Here is a 13,599-nt window from a genome sequence, read left to right on the forward strand (position 1 = left end):
ATGCAAGATCACCTGACTGTCAATTATCCCCCCCCCCACCTTCCTCTAATCTATTTTCTTTCTCTCTCTCTACTACTAAGCCAGATCATTCTGTCGCTCTTCCTTTCTCTGCTCTCTCTTCCACAGATGCTGCAAGCCTCGTCCCATTCATCATCTTCTCACCTTCGACCAGGAACCAATCTATGTACCACAATTCTTATCAGATGTAGCGGTGAAAACTGGCATGAACCTTGCATGACGTCAGCATGTGGCATTCCTTCTGGGGAAATCCCGTGATATTCCAATTCCCCCCCCATTGTTCCCTGTGACGTCAATTGATCGAAGATGCGATCTCCGTCACTGCCTGCCTTTGCTGTTATGCAGCTGTGTTCCCATTTTTCTCAATCGCTTTTCTATCGTTTCCTTCCAGAGATCACCTGTGAACGTGGTTACGTGGTTTCAACCCCTGTGTCGCCTGTACAGTACATACGGCCATCGTCAAAGTCGACTTAGAGTGCTTCGCTATACTGGTATCATGCCGTCACTCAAACTTGGGCGCAATGATAACGCCGAAAGGGAGGAGCGGCCAGACAACGAGGGTGATGATACCCAACACCCAGAGCCCACAGAGCGCTCTCGACTCTTGCCGCGCGATCCCCCAGCTTACCTGAGTCCTGATGATCCTGCTGTGAGTGCTCTTCGTTGTGGATAAAGCAGACAAAAATGTGCCAGGCCAGCCGGTGTTGCTCACACTTGCCACTTCCAGGTCTCTCCGTACAACCTTTGGAGCATCCGCGCTCTTCGCGGCTTATCCTCGCTCTTTCTGGCCCTGAGCTTCATTTGGTGGACCTTCCTTCTTGTCTCACTGTTCGTCAGTCCTCCCATGATGCATAGTCGAGGGTCTGGGTTCTTCAGCTTCGCCTATACAACCCTCACCACCGGGTACCTCGTCATCAGCCTAGTTTTCTTTGTTGTACCGTCCAAGCCAATGACCGTATGGGGAATCATCATCGGGGTCTTTCTCTGCATCGATATGATCCTCACACTTGCTGTACCTCGCATCCGCGTCGAAGAGGGTTGGGTAGGCGTAGCCTCGGTTGTCTGGGTCACCTTCATCGCCCTGTACAGTATCTTCCAGAATCGGGCTGTCGAATGGGGCAAGCGTGAAGAGGAAGAGCGTCTCACAGGTCGTCCGGAAAGCCGTCGCCCCCTCCGCGAATGGATTGCCGTGCTACTGCAGACCATTTTCATGGCCATTTTCGGAGTAGTCTCTATTCTCTTCACGGCTACACTGATCTTGCGGGCCCGCGACGCCTCTCTCGCTGCGCCGGGCAAGAAGTATCTCGTCAATAGCAATAACTACCAGGTCCACCTCAACTGTGTGGGCAGCCCTAACACAACGACGACTCAATATCTCAATGACGTTCCCACCGTCCTGATCGAAGGCGGCGAAGGTCCTGTCGAGCACACCCTCCAACCCTTCATTGACAACGCCTACCAAAGCGGCTTGGTCCCTCGCTACTGCTACTGGGATCGCCCAGGCTTCGGCTGGTCCGACAATGCACCGTCCCCCTACTCAGCCGGCATGGCCGCCGATGCCCTCTCGGAGGCTCTCGCCCTGGCTGGCGAAGAGGGTCCCTGGGTCCTCGTCTCCGCGGGCGTCGGTGGCATTTACAGCCGCATTTTCGCCAGTAGGCACCTGCTTGAGGTGACTGGTATCCTGCTCATCGACAGCACGCACGAGGACTACCTCTCTCAGATCGGCTCCTCAAGCCGCGGCTTTGGTCTCTGGCTGCAAGGAGTGCTCTCGCCGCTGGGGCTGGATCGCATTGCCGGCGCGCTGTTCAAGGGTCGCACTCGCGAGGACCGGGTCTACGGCCGCAGCGCCTACCAGGCAGGGAAGTTCATCAAAGCCAAGCTCCAAGAAAATCTCGTCGCCAAGTCCATGACCGCCTCGGAGATCCAGACTGCCCGCCACGTCCAGATGTCTGACACGCCGCTGGTCGTCGTCAGCTCGGGCGTCGAGGTCCGCAAGAGCCACAAATGGGCCAAGACGCAGGAGGACCTGACGAAGATTACCCAGAACCTGAAGGACTGGGATATTGTGAGCGGGGCACCACACGAGGTGTGGAAGACTGTCGAGGGCAGACGCCTTCTGGAAAAGAGACTGGGCGAGTTGCTTGAGAAAGAGTAAGCGGCGTCCGCGTCCGATCTCTTGTGTTCTCTCTCCTCAATCCTCGGTTCCCTCCTACGTATTTACGATCTCACTTCCTCTGGTTGCAAAGAGCCTCTTTGACTTCTGATTCTTCTCTGTCGTTTTGCGTTCACAAATACGTCTTTGATTCTCTCGATTGTCCTTTCAATCTCATGTTTCTGTAATCCTGCACCATCCGACGACAAATTGGGCCATCATGATATTACGATTTTTGCCATTCTATCCTGTATCATATTTCTTTTAATATGCAGCGATCACTCCCCATGGGATGGAGCGATAGTGTTTCACTTACGTCATGCTGCTTTTTTCTTTTTTTATTCTCTCTCTTTCTATTTGACGCATTGGGCTAAAATGTCTATGGCACTCACTGGGAATATGGAATGTGAATCATCTCTTTTTCGCTTCAAATTCAACTTCAAAATGTTTGCATCATGATTCTGTGCAAGCTTGTTGCCACTACCGGTAGTTACGGACCTCAAATAAGCATGCTACATACGGCCTAAAATAAGTACTGTGTAGCCGAGCTTAACACCAGCACGCGAAAAGGGGGCCAGATACGTGGGTGAGTGTGCCTTACGTAGAATGAGAGGCAAGCGCCTGTTGAAAGAGATTTATCCTTGCTTGGGGGTGAAACTATGCCCTAGATTACAGCATCACCCAACGACCACTGATGCTTCTCCGGACTAGTAACTGGTCCTATTGACCCCTCAACTAATCCCTCACCTGGCCCCATTGACCCTTTAAGGCTGATCAACAAACCATATCAACCGAGATTGGGATCGAACAGCACTTATACTAAAAGGTTGATCGCAACTCGAGCTCTCCCTATATTATGAATAGCAGAGAGCGAGGGGGAACATCGGTGAGGGAGCAGCGGAGAGGCAAGCAGGCGGAGCGGGAAAAATGCTGAGACGGGTTTCCGCGGGTTGGAAGGTGTTTCTCCGTTCGACTTGGAAGAACCATAATCAATCACTCATTCTAGGCTAGCTCCCTTAAACCTCTTAGCAAGCTGTTCACTTTCTGATTTGGGAGAGGCGGATCGGGAGGAGGCAGAGGCAGAGGGAAAGGGGCGTCGACCGGCTTTTCTCATGGGGAGAGGGAGCTCAGATCCGGGTGATGGTGATGGTGATGATGAAGATGGAGGTAGTGTGGCCGTGCTCAGCCAGGGGCGCTTGGGGGGCCGCTCACCACTTTCCTGCAGAATTGTGACCAGTGTCGCCCAGCCGGGGGTGTTGATCAACTGCATACCATCGGCGGGGTTACGGGAGGTTGCGACGCGGCAGAGAAGAGATTCTTCGTCCTGGAGAGTGGAGGGATATGTTAGCATGCGACTGATAATATTGCGATGTACTCTTAAAAGGGAGGAAAGGGGACATAGCAGCAGGCCATACTTTGCTGAAGGTGGAGAGGTTGTGCAGGAAGCACAGCAAGTGGAAATCTGACACGGCACGGATTGCCTTCTCCGGGTCAGCATGCGAAACAAGCTTCTTCGCGACGTTGCGTAGTTCCTGACTCTCGCCAATGACTTCGCGATTCTCGATGGGGAAGCTGCTGTCGGTGAAGAGTGGGGAAGATTCGGTGGGGAAACCATGGGTCAATGTGACCAGGAGGTATTCCACTGGAAAGCTGGGTTTGGCATTCTGCTGGGCACTGACGCCGTATTCGTTGATCTTGCGGTAGAAGACCTCAGGGATATATCGAGATCTGTTCTGCTCATCGTCATCCTCAGACTGGACTAGCATCACAGATGGTTCGGCGGACGGCTCAACGATGTCGGCTCGAACCATCTCGACTGCAGCCACGGATGCTTGGTACGCGCTGACAGTGATCGCACCTTCTTCATCTCCACTGAGGACACAGGTGACGAAGTTGGATCCAAAACGGCCCGTTCGGCTCCATTTTGTCGCCTTGGGATGTTGAGCTTGTAGGCGCGCTGCGAAAGCGATCTCGAGGGAAGAAAGATAGTATGAATCAATGTGCCGCTTGCACACTACTGATCCATCTCCGTTACCTGCATCAAGCAGGTCTGTAAATATCACTCCAATCTTCTCCATGCCACAAAGCCGGGCCACCTCATCGACCTCCTTCTCATCGGGCCACTCGTGCAGCGTGACCCCGTCAACTTCATCAACTTGTGGAGGCTCATAGATTGCCTGCACCACTGCTTTGACGCCCAGGGGCACTTCCGCGTATTCTTCGTAGGTTCCGTACAAAAATCCCAACCGCTGGGCCCCGGATTTCCGCCAGAAGTTGAGCAACGAGTTGACAAGCTCTGAGTGGGCGAACTCCACATGATCGACCATCCGGAACTCTTGCGGCTGTAAACTGATGGCACTCGGCTGACACTTTGTGCAAATGCCCTCCGGCCATTGAGGGTGTCCGGACGGGCAGTCTCGTCTTACGCGATAGTATGGTTCATTGAGCGGGGGCATGAAAGAGCTTTTGAGCTCCGCTTTGTTGGTGGAGGCGTTGAGTTTTCGTAAGTACGAGTGGAAGGAGAGATGTTTGATCTTCTTCTCAGCCAGGTATTTGGGGTCATATGGCTCGAGCGGCATGCAATAGTCACACATGCCCTTGGGACCATGTCGACACATCTTCATATCGCGGGGCCGATGAATCTTGCCGTCCTTCTTGTCCAGCGCATCATCGAGCGGTGATTGTTGCACCACATCCCAGGGGTTCTTGATCACAGTGGTTGGGGAGGTCGGTTGCGGGGGGCGGAAGGTGACGGTATCGTTCTGTGGAACAGGTGCTCCGTTCAAGCGGCGGGACGTTTCGGTTGAGGCAGGAACCCCGTTGACAGAGCCATTCTGTTGTCCTTGTGTCTCGTTATAGCCGAGATAGAGCTTGTCTCCGTGTCTGAGATTACCAGCAGAGCAGTTGTTAGCCGCTGTACTCAGCAATCGAGTTCAGCCGACGTGCTGTGGGGGCTCGATGCAAACTCACTTGAGGCCAACTCTTTCGATCGCCACCCCACCAAGAGTGCTTAGAAGCCTCTCTTCACCACCAGTACCTATGGGCTTATTGGAGAGGGCAATAGATGCGGGATCTGTGCTGGGGGGTAGATGTTCAACAATCTAAAGTGAGGTCAAGGTTAGTTCCTTCATGCTGATGCTATCTATTCGTTCTCGACTTCGATTTTTCACCTTCTGCTGAAGAGTAGGAAACAAGTCCTGAGGGCTGACTGTCAGCCGGAACTGGCCGTTGCGGCTTTCGAATCTCAAAATAATCGACCGGGACGCCATGATGGGCGAAATAGGATCTAGAGGAAGGTGCGGGAGGAGGTTGGAAATGAAGTTTTCTCGATTTTCACTAAGCTCGGGCTTCACTGCTTCATCGTAATCATAAGGTCATGTCGGGAATTCAGGAGAAAGTAGGGCTGAAGAGATGGATCCCAGAGAACGAGGAAGATAGTCGGAGAATAGGAAGCTCTCCGGCGGGCGAAGAAGGCAGCGAAGCTCTATCGTCATCAGCCACCGTAAGCTACCCCTCACCGCCTTGGCCCTTGTCAGGAACTGCCGCTTCCCATTTTCAACAGCTTTCAGACGTGTAATCAACTGTGCTCCCTTTCTACAGTACATCCTCTCTGTCAATAAACAGGTAATAACATATAGATGTATATACCGAATATATTATCATTCATTCTCTAGTTAGACCGAAGTCTGGTGTATCACGTGAATTATGTTCTTGAAATCCCCTCCCTTTATAACCCAACGCCATACCAACCGAAACAGAAACAAAAGCAAGCCCAGTTACAGAGCAGAGAACCGGTAGGATACTAAGCAATTCGGGTTTCTACTGGATGACACACTTCTTGGGCAGGCCACAAGGTCCCTCATTGCTCTTCTCCTCCCGGGTCGCTGCCTGGGTGCTTTGTCCGTTTTGTGCAGGTTGAGGCGCAGACTTCTCTGTCTCGGTCTTCTGCTGCGGCTGGGCTGCGGCACGCGACTCCGACTGGGTCTGCTCGCTGCCATGTAGTCAAGCGAAGGTGTGCTTGGAGACGTGCTCGTAGAAGGCCTTGCCCTGAGCCTGGGCAATCTCGAGCTCGAGAGCGGAAGGCTGGCGGGAACCGTCGGCACCCTGATAGTGGTGTTAGTGGATGAACCAAGACTGATTCACGCAATTGACAGGGATATGGTGACTTACAGCGAAAGTACCGGCACCCCAGGGGCTGCCACCGTGGACCTCGTTCAGGTTGGCCAGCTGGCCGAAGACGGTCTTGTAGCCGAGAGGGACGTAGACGAAACCGTGGTGAGCGAGGGTGCTCATGGAAGCAAGAGCAGTGGACTCCTGACCACCACCCTGGGTACCAGTGGAGATGAAGAGACCGGCGTACTTGCCCCAGTAGCCACCGGAAGCCCAGATCCCACCGGTCTGGTCCCAGAATGCCTTCCACTGGGTAGGGAAGTTACCGTAACGGGTGGGGATACCGAAGAGAACAGCATCGTACTCGAGCAGAGTGTTGGGCTCGACGACGGGGTAGCTGGACTTGGGAGGAGCGTGCATCTTAGCCAGGACATCATTAGGAAGAGTCTCAGCGACCCTAGATAAGGTAAACTGTGTTAGCTATTACCAGATCACCTGGATGATGCCTTGTCCAGGTACAAACTCACTGGTAGATGTCGGCAGAGCCGCCAGCAGCCTCAATACCCTTCTTCTCAGCCTCGGCCAACTGCTGGATGTGGCCGTACATCGAGTACTGCATGATCAACCATCAGTGACGATGCTCCAGATTCCTGAGAAACGACCAGGACGAATTGACTATCTTCCCATTGTTTGATGGAGGAGTATGACAATGGGTTGGGGGAGTACATACGAAGACGATAGCAATCTTGGGAGCCATGGTGATTATTTGTGAGGGGGTTGGTTTCTGGAAGAATGACAGAAAACGGTAGTTGGATACTAAGACTGATGAGTAGAAAGAGGGGCTGGTCAAAGAGGGGCAGAGAAGCAGCAAATATATAGTCAAAGAATTGAGACCGGCGAGACCGTGAGATAGAAAGGCCCCTATCCCTTCCCCCTCCCTCATCCAGCAAGTACGCCACAACAAACAGTTGCTACGCAGCTACGGGGAAAAAGAGGTTCAATTGCTTTGGCAAGCATCCGTAATCGATGACAGACCCTGGGCCCGAGAGCTGGTGATTGGTGAGGGGCAGAGGGCAGTGGGGCGAGCGGGGAAGCAAAGAAAGCATCAGACCAATCAGCAATGGGAAAGCCATCTTACGGGACGGTGACAAATCGCGCTTAAATTCCGCTTGCGCATTGGAAAATCAGAACCCCCTGGAAAGGTGGGCGCGGTGGAGTCCATTGCCCGTATTGTTAATCTGTTAATCAGCCATTAGTACAAGGTAGGGCTAGTCGACTCGGGTCTAATTCTCATCTTACGCTCTTAGATAGACGTTAGAATCTTAGAAGTCTACCAGAGAGCCAGTAGGCTCCAGCTGTACCATATCCCCTTTCGGGACTCGAGACGGAGGAGGAGGCCCGAAGTGGTCGGATGTGTTACACTAGTAGCAACAGAATTCGGTAGGCTACAGTCTAATCATGGATCATTGCAATTGATGCTTCTGGATCCATTATAGACTCTCTCTATTGACCCATTTGTTTGAATTATGTTGATATAAACGCTTCCGTCATTACTAAGTTATTAGGCAATGCATTATATACATTGAAATTAGAACAATTTTAGCTACGTAGAGAAAGACGCCATTCCGGGCGTCATGGGCTGGCATCCCTATCTTAAAATAGAATAGCTCTAGGCCATCGCTCGTCCCAACACGCAATCAGCTCATCAGCCCATCTTATCTGCAATCTATACGAACTGCAGACCCCAACCCTAGCAATCATTGCACTGCTCCGTACATAGTTACTGGTAAGTCCTTGAAATCCGAAAGTGTAAGATCTCGTATTAGGCTAAACGTTTGGCCCTCTTCTCCGACTCTTATATCTGCATAAAATACGTACATGACATGCCCGCTTTGCGTCGTAAAATAAATCAAATCATCATCAAATGCCACGGAGGGGTATCTTCACAATGTAGTAACTGGAATCTCACAGAATTTCTCCCCAAGAGAGCATCATCTAGCCACGCCCACGCCCACGGAACCGGCCGCGCATGAAACCTCCGCCACGGCCACGTTCGCTCCGCCATTCGCGCTCCCGTTCTTTTTCCTTCTCCTGTTCCTCGCGGATCAGAGCCCGCTCGCGCTCCAGGTCCTCCTCCGTCTTCTCAACTCGCATCGTGGGCCGCGGTAGGTTCTCCGACCACCGGGGGTGCGCATCTGTGCAGTTCTTTCCTTCCGGGCAAAATCCCGCTAGGTAAAACGGGCAGAGACGGCGGCGCACATGCCGCTTGGCACACAGCGGTCCCAGCTCGCAGAAGCCCCGGTCATAGTGTTCGCACGGCGGCAACCGGGCTTCCTCCCGAACGTGTTGGTAGAGGCAATCGTCGCCATTCGGGCAGTAGCCGGATCGAGAGAAGGACTGGCACTCGGGCATGCGCCGTAGGTTGTATTCGTGGAGGTATTCGCATTTGATGCCTTTTTTGCAGAGCCCCTTGAGAAAGTGTTTGCAGACCAGTGATCCATGCGTTGTCGAGGGCGCCAGTCCCGAGGCTGTCGTCATTGACGTGGTCATGCGTGAGGGCGTAGGATGTCGGTCCGGGCAGGCCGGCCCCAGCGGACAGTGGCCCTCGTGGAAGGCCTTACATTCGGGAACGTCGCTAGCTAGGCCGAATCCATAGCTATTGCGCAGAAAAGGGATGAAGGAAAAATCATCAAAGTTCGGGTCGCGAGGAGTATCGGGGGACAGGATCCGCGAGGCAACATGGCCGACGTCAGTCGCCATTGTGTTGAGCTTGTCAGAGGACACGGAAAAGAGCTGTCAATGGATAAGAAACGAAGAGGTAGTGTAATTTGGACAAGGGGCCACTGCTCTTGGTCAATATCAAAGCTCCGAGAAATAGACCAGCCCTGCTAAAATGTGCTCTCGTGTGTCAGTCCGATTTATGAGTCGTGAGCTAGGAGTTGGACAGGAGGAATGTGAAGTAACAAAGACAAAGACTAGAAGAGATCAGCCCGAGCGACAAAGCGGCAATATTCTTTGAGCGGTAGGCGGTGGCAACAGCTCGAGCAGATTACTCAGCCTCTGCATGATGGAACCAAGTCGAAGTCAAATCCCAAAACATTCAGATCGGACAGGTCATACATTCTAAGTACCGTGATCAGACAGGATAATTAGCCAGAATGCGATAGCTCGTCCGCCCCAGCTGTCTGGGGAAATCTTGCCGGAGAAGCGTCGGGCTGCCCCTGCATATGACGAGCATCAAACATTGTTGGCACGGCCAGCATTACATGGTCGGCTACTTTGGGCCTACAAGCTTCGAGACAGAATCATTGCGCTTGGAATCTGGGGTAGAATCAGGATCCGCCTGGCTGTGAGAACAACTGTTCTCTTGTCCTTCTTCTCGTATTTCATGGGCACCTCCACCCACCCCGTGCGACCGCTGGTTGCTGATGAGCACCGGGAGATACGTCGTCTGCCACGCTAAGATAGCCCAAGTCATCCGTTGTCTCACCCTTCCAACAGCAACTTATGCCTTGGGTATAAATTATATCTCTCTCGAATCGCAGTTCCTTCCTTCTGTGGCTGTGTCTATATCACCACGACAGTCAGCATATTCACCTTGACCAAGGATCACCCCTATAAAACCACTGCCACGGTGGTACTCGAAGTGGCCAGGGTTCAAGCCCGAGTATCTCCAAGGCAAAAGTAAAACCAGTAATGCAGTTCCCCACGACATCAATTATCCAGCCTGGTTCGGAACCACCGATTGAGAAACCTGTGAACTACTCGTAGCAGTTAATTAGAGAGGGATGGCGGGTGAGCAGCGGCCCATGTCGCCCGAGAAGCACTAATATTACTTGCACAACTGCAATGCTGATTCGGCGCCAGAGCTCAGTCATCGGTCGATCCTTCTCTCATGGCTGCATGGGATCAGTCGCAATTTTTGTCTTTGATCCACCTGGAATCGAGGTATTGGCACCAAGCCAGAGAGTGAAAGAGCCCAAACGCCATCAAAACAGGCTCTGAGCGTTGGTGCACTGAGGATACCTTACGGAGCTGTTGTGCTGAAGTCAGAACGAAGCCTCGAAGGCAGCCAATGACCCGCCCGATGGCAAAAAAAGGACGTCCGACCTGGAACTGTCATAGGCGGGGAGAGAGCCAGACGTTCGGACCGTGTCTGGGGCTGATTCTGATCCGACGAGCCAACACGAAGAGATAGAGGTGTGTGTTGCTGTGTGAGTGAGTGGGAGAATTGCGACTGGGGCCGGAAACTCTGCCTGTTCTGCCTAGACGGGCCGTGTGATTGGTTTTACTTCTGAGCATAATCATCATCATTATTCTCATCATCATGGTGGTGGTGATGGTGGAGGTGGAGGATTTGTCCGCCGCCGCATTGACTAACTATTAGGAAGCCCTAGAAATAGCGTACCCGGGCTCCCTAAGACTATTAGTACTGTACCAGTAGTAATGGGATCGCAAAACGGGAGAAGAACTAACTTGAATGTACCTTACGGTAGGTCAAGTACTAACTTAACTGCTACTATAACTACTAACTCCTGCGGTTGCCTTCTTTGGGAGAGTCTGTACTTCTGTCGCTTCGCTTCGTTCGGTCTTGCTGCTGTTTAACTCTGACCCTTTTTCCTTCCACGTCCGTCTCTGTCTTATTCTTGCCCGGTTCAAGTGAGGGATTTCAATCTTCCAGGAAAATCGAACAGATGAGTCGATAGATTCAGATCAAAATTCAGATAACTGACACAAAGTCGTGGGTGTAGGAGGCTCGGACATAATTAATTTGTCCAGACGTCGAGAGAACTACAAGAAGCTCAAGAAAACAATCACTTCGTCCTTTCACTGCCCATATACCCCACACGTGACGCCACTCTCAACCAGTCTATTCGTCCTGATCCTTCGCCTTCACTCTCGTCACTTTTTCGCTTTGTCTCTCTATCGGATCCAAAGAGGCTATAGTCATCTCTTGTGGGCTTGCTAAGCTCAATATCATTGTTTCCCGCATCCTCCTCGCCCTCCTAGGGCCCCCACCTCATTATGTTCTCTAATTCCGCACTATTCCCACACTGGCGTCGCAAAGCAGCCGAACGCTCCAGCAGCAGCTCTTATGAGGTGCCCTTCTATCTGAATGCGGCTTACTATCCCAATTGGCGCATTTATCAGAAACAGTCCCCTTCCTCGCTGCGATTGGGATTTGTCTCGCATATATTCTACGCATTTGCCTGGTACTAGTAGCCACTCAGCACCCACATCTGGCCCTCGGGCCCTGAACCCATACAGAGGATGTTAACCAATTTTGCTTCTCTTCTCATAGGGTTAAAGAAGATGGTACCGTCTACGTGAGTAATCTTCCGCTCTTTTTTTCTGGGTTGTAAACTGACTTTACCCAGTTGAGCGACGAATGGGCCGACACACAGATGCCCGTGGACGGCACTACCGGCTGTCTCCGGGCTTTCGCCCAGCTCAAGCCAAAGTATTCTAAACTGAAACTCATTCTCTCTATCGGTGGCGCCGGCAAGGGAAGTGAGAACTTCTCGCGCGTGGCTCGCAGTCAAGCGTGTATGGAGACTTTTGGGCGGACTGCCCGAGCACTGGTAGACGAGTACGGCCTAGATGGGGTAGATGGTAAGCTTATTTCTTTCTGCTCTGCGCTCTCTGATTCCACTCAACCCTGTGTTCTACGCAACGTACTTGCAACTCCATGCTAACAATTGCTCAAAAAGTGGACTGGGAACACCCCTCTGACGCCCACCAAGGCGCCGACTATATCCGCCTCCTCGCCCAAATCCGCAAGTCTCTCCCGACCCCACGCTACCTTGTAACATCAGCCCTCCCCGCATCGCCCTGGTTCTTGCGACACATCGATCTCTCCAAAGCCCAATCCTATCTGGACCTCCTCAACATCATGGCCTATGACTTCACGGGACCCTGGACGCCGGAAACCGGCCACCACGCCCAACTCACGGCACCCCCGAGTAGTTCGCATCCCAACGCGAGCAGCAATACCCTGTCCTGTCAGTCCAGCATTGCCTACATCCTCAACAACCACCCCATCGATCCCAAAAAGCTGCTGCTGGGGATCCCCGTCTACGGCCGGTCATTCCTGGGTTGTTCCGGCCCAGGCCAGCGATATGCGGGCTGCGGGGGCGACGACGGGATCTTCGATTACTGCGACCTGCCCCGACCCGGTGCGCGGGAGGTCGTGGACGAGGAGGCCGGCGCGGCATATTGTGTCGGCGGCGTGGATGGCGGGTTCGTCACGTACGACACCCCGCGGACGGTGCAGCTGAAGGCGAAGTTCGTGACGAGGATGAAACTCGGGGGACTGTTCTACTGGCATATTGGTGGGGACAAGAGCGGCGGGAAGGGAAAGAGCTTAGTAGAGGTTGGATATGAGAGTCTGCATGATATGTGATTTTGTTGTCTCCTTGAGTGAGGCTGGGAAGAGAGACCGTGAAAGAGAGGAAGAAGAGAGGTAGAAGAGATGTGGCTGCATTCGGCTTGTTGGTGCTTTTCTCTCTCTCTCTCTCGCTATCTGCATTCCTTGTATGTTTATTGTATGCCCTGCGGTATAAGCGAGATGAGAAGTTGGCTGTGACGATATTGTTCCCCGTAGACTCCAACCCTTGCTATCTAAGTTTATTGACCTGAGTTTATTGACCATGCCAACAAGACACACACACTCAAAACATTTAAAGCGGCATTACACATATACAAAAACACACACACACACACACACACACACACACACACACACACTACCATTAGTTCAGTTTCTACAGAAAGCATTAACCCCGACTCAACCAGTACCTCCATTCTCACTAAACCCAACAATATTCACCTAACAACGACCGAGTAATTTCTAAGCTCGTCCCAATCTAATCCATCTTATCTCTTCTCCATCAGAGTGTTGAACTTCATCTCCCCAACAAAAAGCCCCCACATAATAACAGACAATATCACAAGGAATCAATGCATTAACGCATCAATGTACTAACCTTCCACCCATCCCCGCGCCCCCCAAAAAAAAGGGTACATTACCCATCCGCGAACTCACCAGATCGGGTACCAACCCCACACAATGGCAGGTATGGTAAGATGATGATGGATGCACTAGGCAGATTAAGTAGCGTGTCATGTTACAAGTAGGTAGTCTGGAAACCTAATTCGCGGCCCCATGGTACGGTATCCACTACAATGAATGGCCACTGTCAGCCCAATAAGCATGAGCTTTGCCCTGTGGATAGCGTTGGACCTTGGATATCATTCCCTAGGTGTGTGGGGGAGGAGAAAGGAGAGGACGGCCGGGGGGGGGGGGGGGGAGGGGGGGG

General features: G+C 52.4%; 5 protein-coding genes across 5 annotated transcripts; 2 read left to right on the plus strand and 3 right to left on the minus strand.

Moving 5' to 3' along the window:
• The first annotated feature begins 192 nt into the window (after nt 1-192).
• ASPACDRAFT_77988 (uncharacterized protein) lies at nt 193-2,553 on the plus strand. The gene is made up of 2 exons (XM_020205085.1): nt 193-667; nt 746-2,553. The coding sequence occupies exons 1-2, from the start codon at nt 515-517 to the stop codon at nt 2,171-2,173; spliced, it is 1,581 nt and encodes a 526-aa protein (XP_020057435.1). The 5' UTR covers nt 193-514; the 3' UTR covers nt 2,174-2,553.
• A 614-nt stretch (nt 2,554-3,167) lies between these two features.
• npl4 (nuclear protein localization protein 4) lies at nt 3,168-5,439 on the minus strand (the record flags this gene model as incomplete). The annotated part of the gene is made up of 4 exons (XM_020199502.1): nt 3,168-3,546; nt 3,569-5,053; nt 5,141-5,271; nt 5,341-5,439. The coding sequence occupies 4 exons, from the start codon at nt 5,437-5,439 to the stop codon at nt 3,168-3,170; spliced, it is 2,094 nt and encodes a 697-aa protein (XP_020057436.1).
• A 379-nt stretch (nt 5,440-5,818) lies between these two features.
• Nucleotides 5,819-7,118, minus strand: pst2 (putative NADH-quinone oxidoreductase Pst2). The gene is made up of 4 exons (XM_020205086.1): nt 7,011-7,118; nt 6,808-6,893; nt 6,341-6,737; nt 5,819-6,274 (listed from the first exon to the last, which is right to left on the minus strand). Exons 1-4 carry the CDS (start codon nt 7,035-7,037, stop codon nt 6,173-6,175), a joined length of 612 nt encoding a protein of 203 aa, XP_020057437.1. The 5' UTR covers nt 7,038-7,118; the 3' UTR covers nt 5,819-6,172.
• Nucleotides 7,119-8,126: 1,008 nt separating this feature from the next.
• yth1 (cleavage polyadenylation factor RNA-binding subunit YTH1) lies at nt 8,127-9,184 on the minus strand. The gene has a single exon (XM_020205087.1). The coding sequence runs from the start codon at nt 9,038-9,040 to the stop codon at nt 8,276-8,278; it is 765 nt and encodes a 254-aa protein (XP_020057438.1). The 5' UTR covers nt 9,041-9,184; the 3' UTR covers nt 8,127-8,275.
• A 2,121-nt stretch (nt 9,185-11,305) lies between these two features.
• On the plus strand, nt 11,306-12,683 carry ASPACDRAFT_51866 (glycoside hydrolase family 18 protein; the record flags this gene model as incomplete). The annotated part of the gene is made up of 4 exons (XM_020202534.1): nt 11,306-11,493; nt 11,583-11,607; nt 11,659-11,893; nt 11,992-12,683. 4 exons carry the CDS (start codon nt 11,306-11,308, stop codon nt 12,681-12,683), a joined length of 1,140 nt encoding a protein of 379 aa, XP_020057439.1.
• Between the last annotated feature and the right edge of the window lie 916 nt (nt 12,684-13,599).

Source organism: Aspergillus aculeatus (genome assembly GCF_001890905.1).
Source record: "Aspergillus aculeatus ATCC 16872 unplaced genomic scaffold ASPACscaffold_6, whole genome shotgun sequence".
NCBI lineage: Eukaryota > Fungi > Ascomycota > Eurotiomycetes > Eurotiales > Aspergillaceae > Aspergillus > Aspergillus aculeatus.

Coding starts and splice junctions, on each gene's coding strand:
- pst2 (XM_020205086.1), bottom strand. CDS start 7,037: ATGGCTCCCAAGATTGCTATCGTCTTC. Junction 6,894..7,010: donor CCAAGATTGCTATCGTCTTC/GTATGTACTCCC, acceptor TTGATCATGCAG/TACTCGATGTACGGCCACAT. Junction 6,275..6,340: donor GGGGTGCCGGTACTTTCGCT/GTAAGTCACCAT, acceptor CACCACTATCAG/GGTGCCGACGGTTCCCGCCA.
- yth1 (XM_020205087.1), bottom strand. CDS start 9,040: ATGGCGACTGACGTCGGCCATGTTGCCTCGCGGATCCTGTCCCCCGAT.
- ASPACDRAFT_77988 (XM_020205085.1), top strand. CDS start 515: ATGCCGTCACTCAAACTTGGGCGCAATGATAACGCCGAAAGGGAGGAG. Junction 668..745: donor TGAGTCCTGATGATCCTGCT/GTGAGTGCTCTT, acceptor TGCCACTTCCAG/GTCTCTCCGTACAACCTTTG.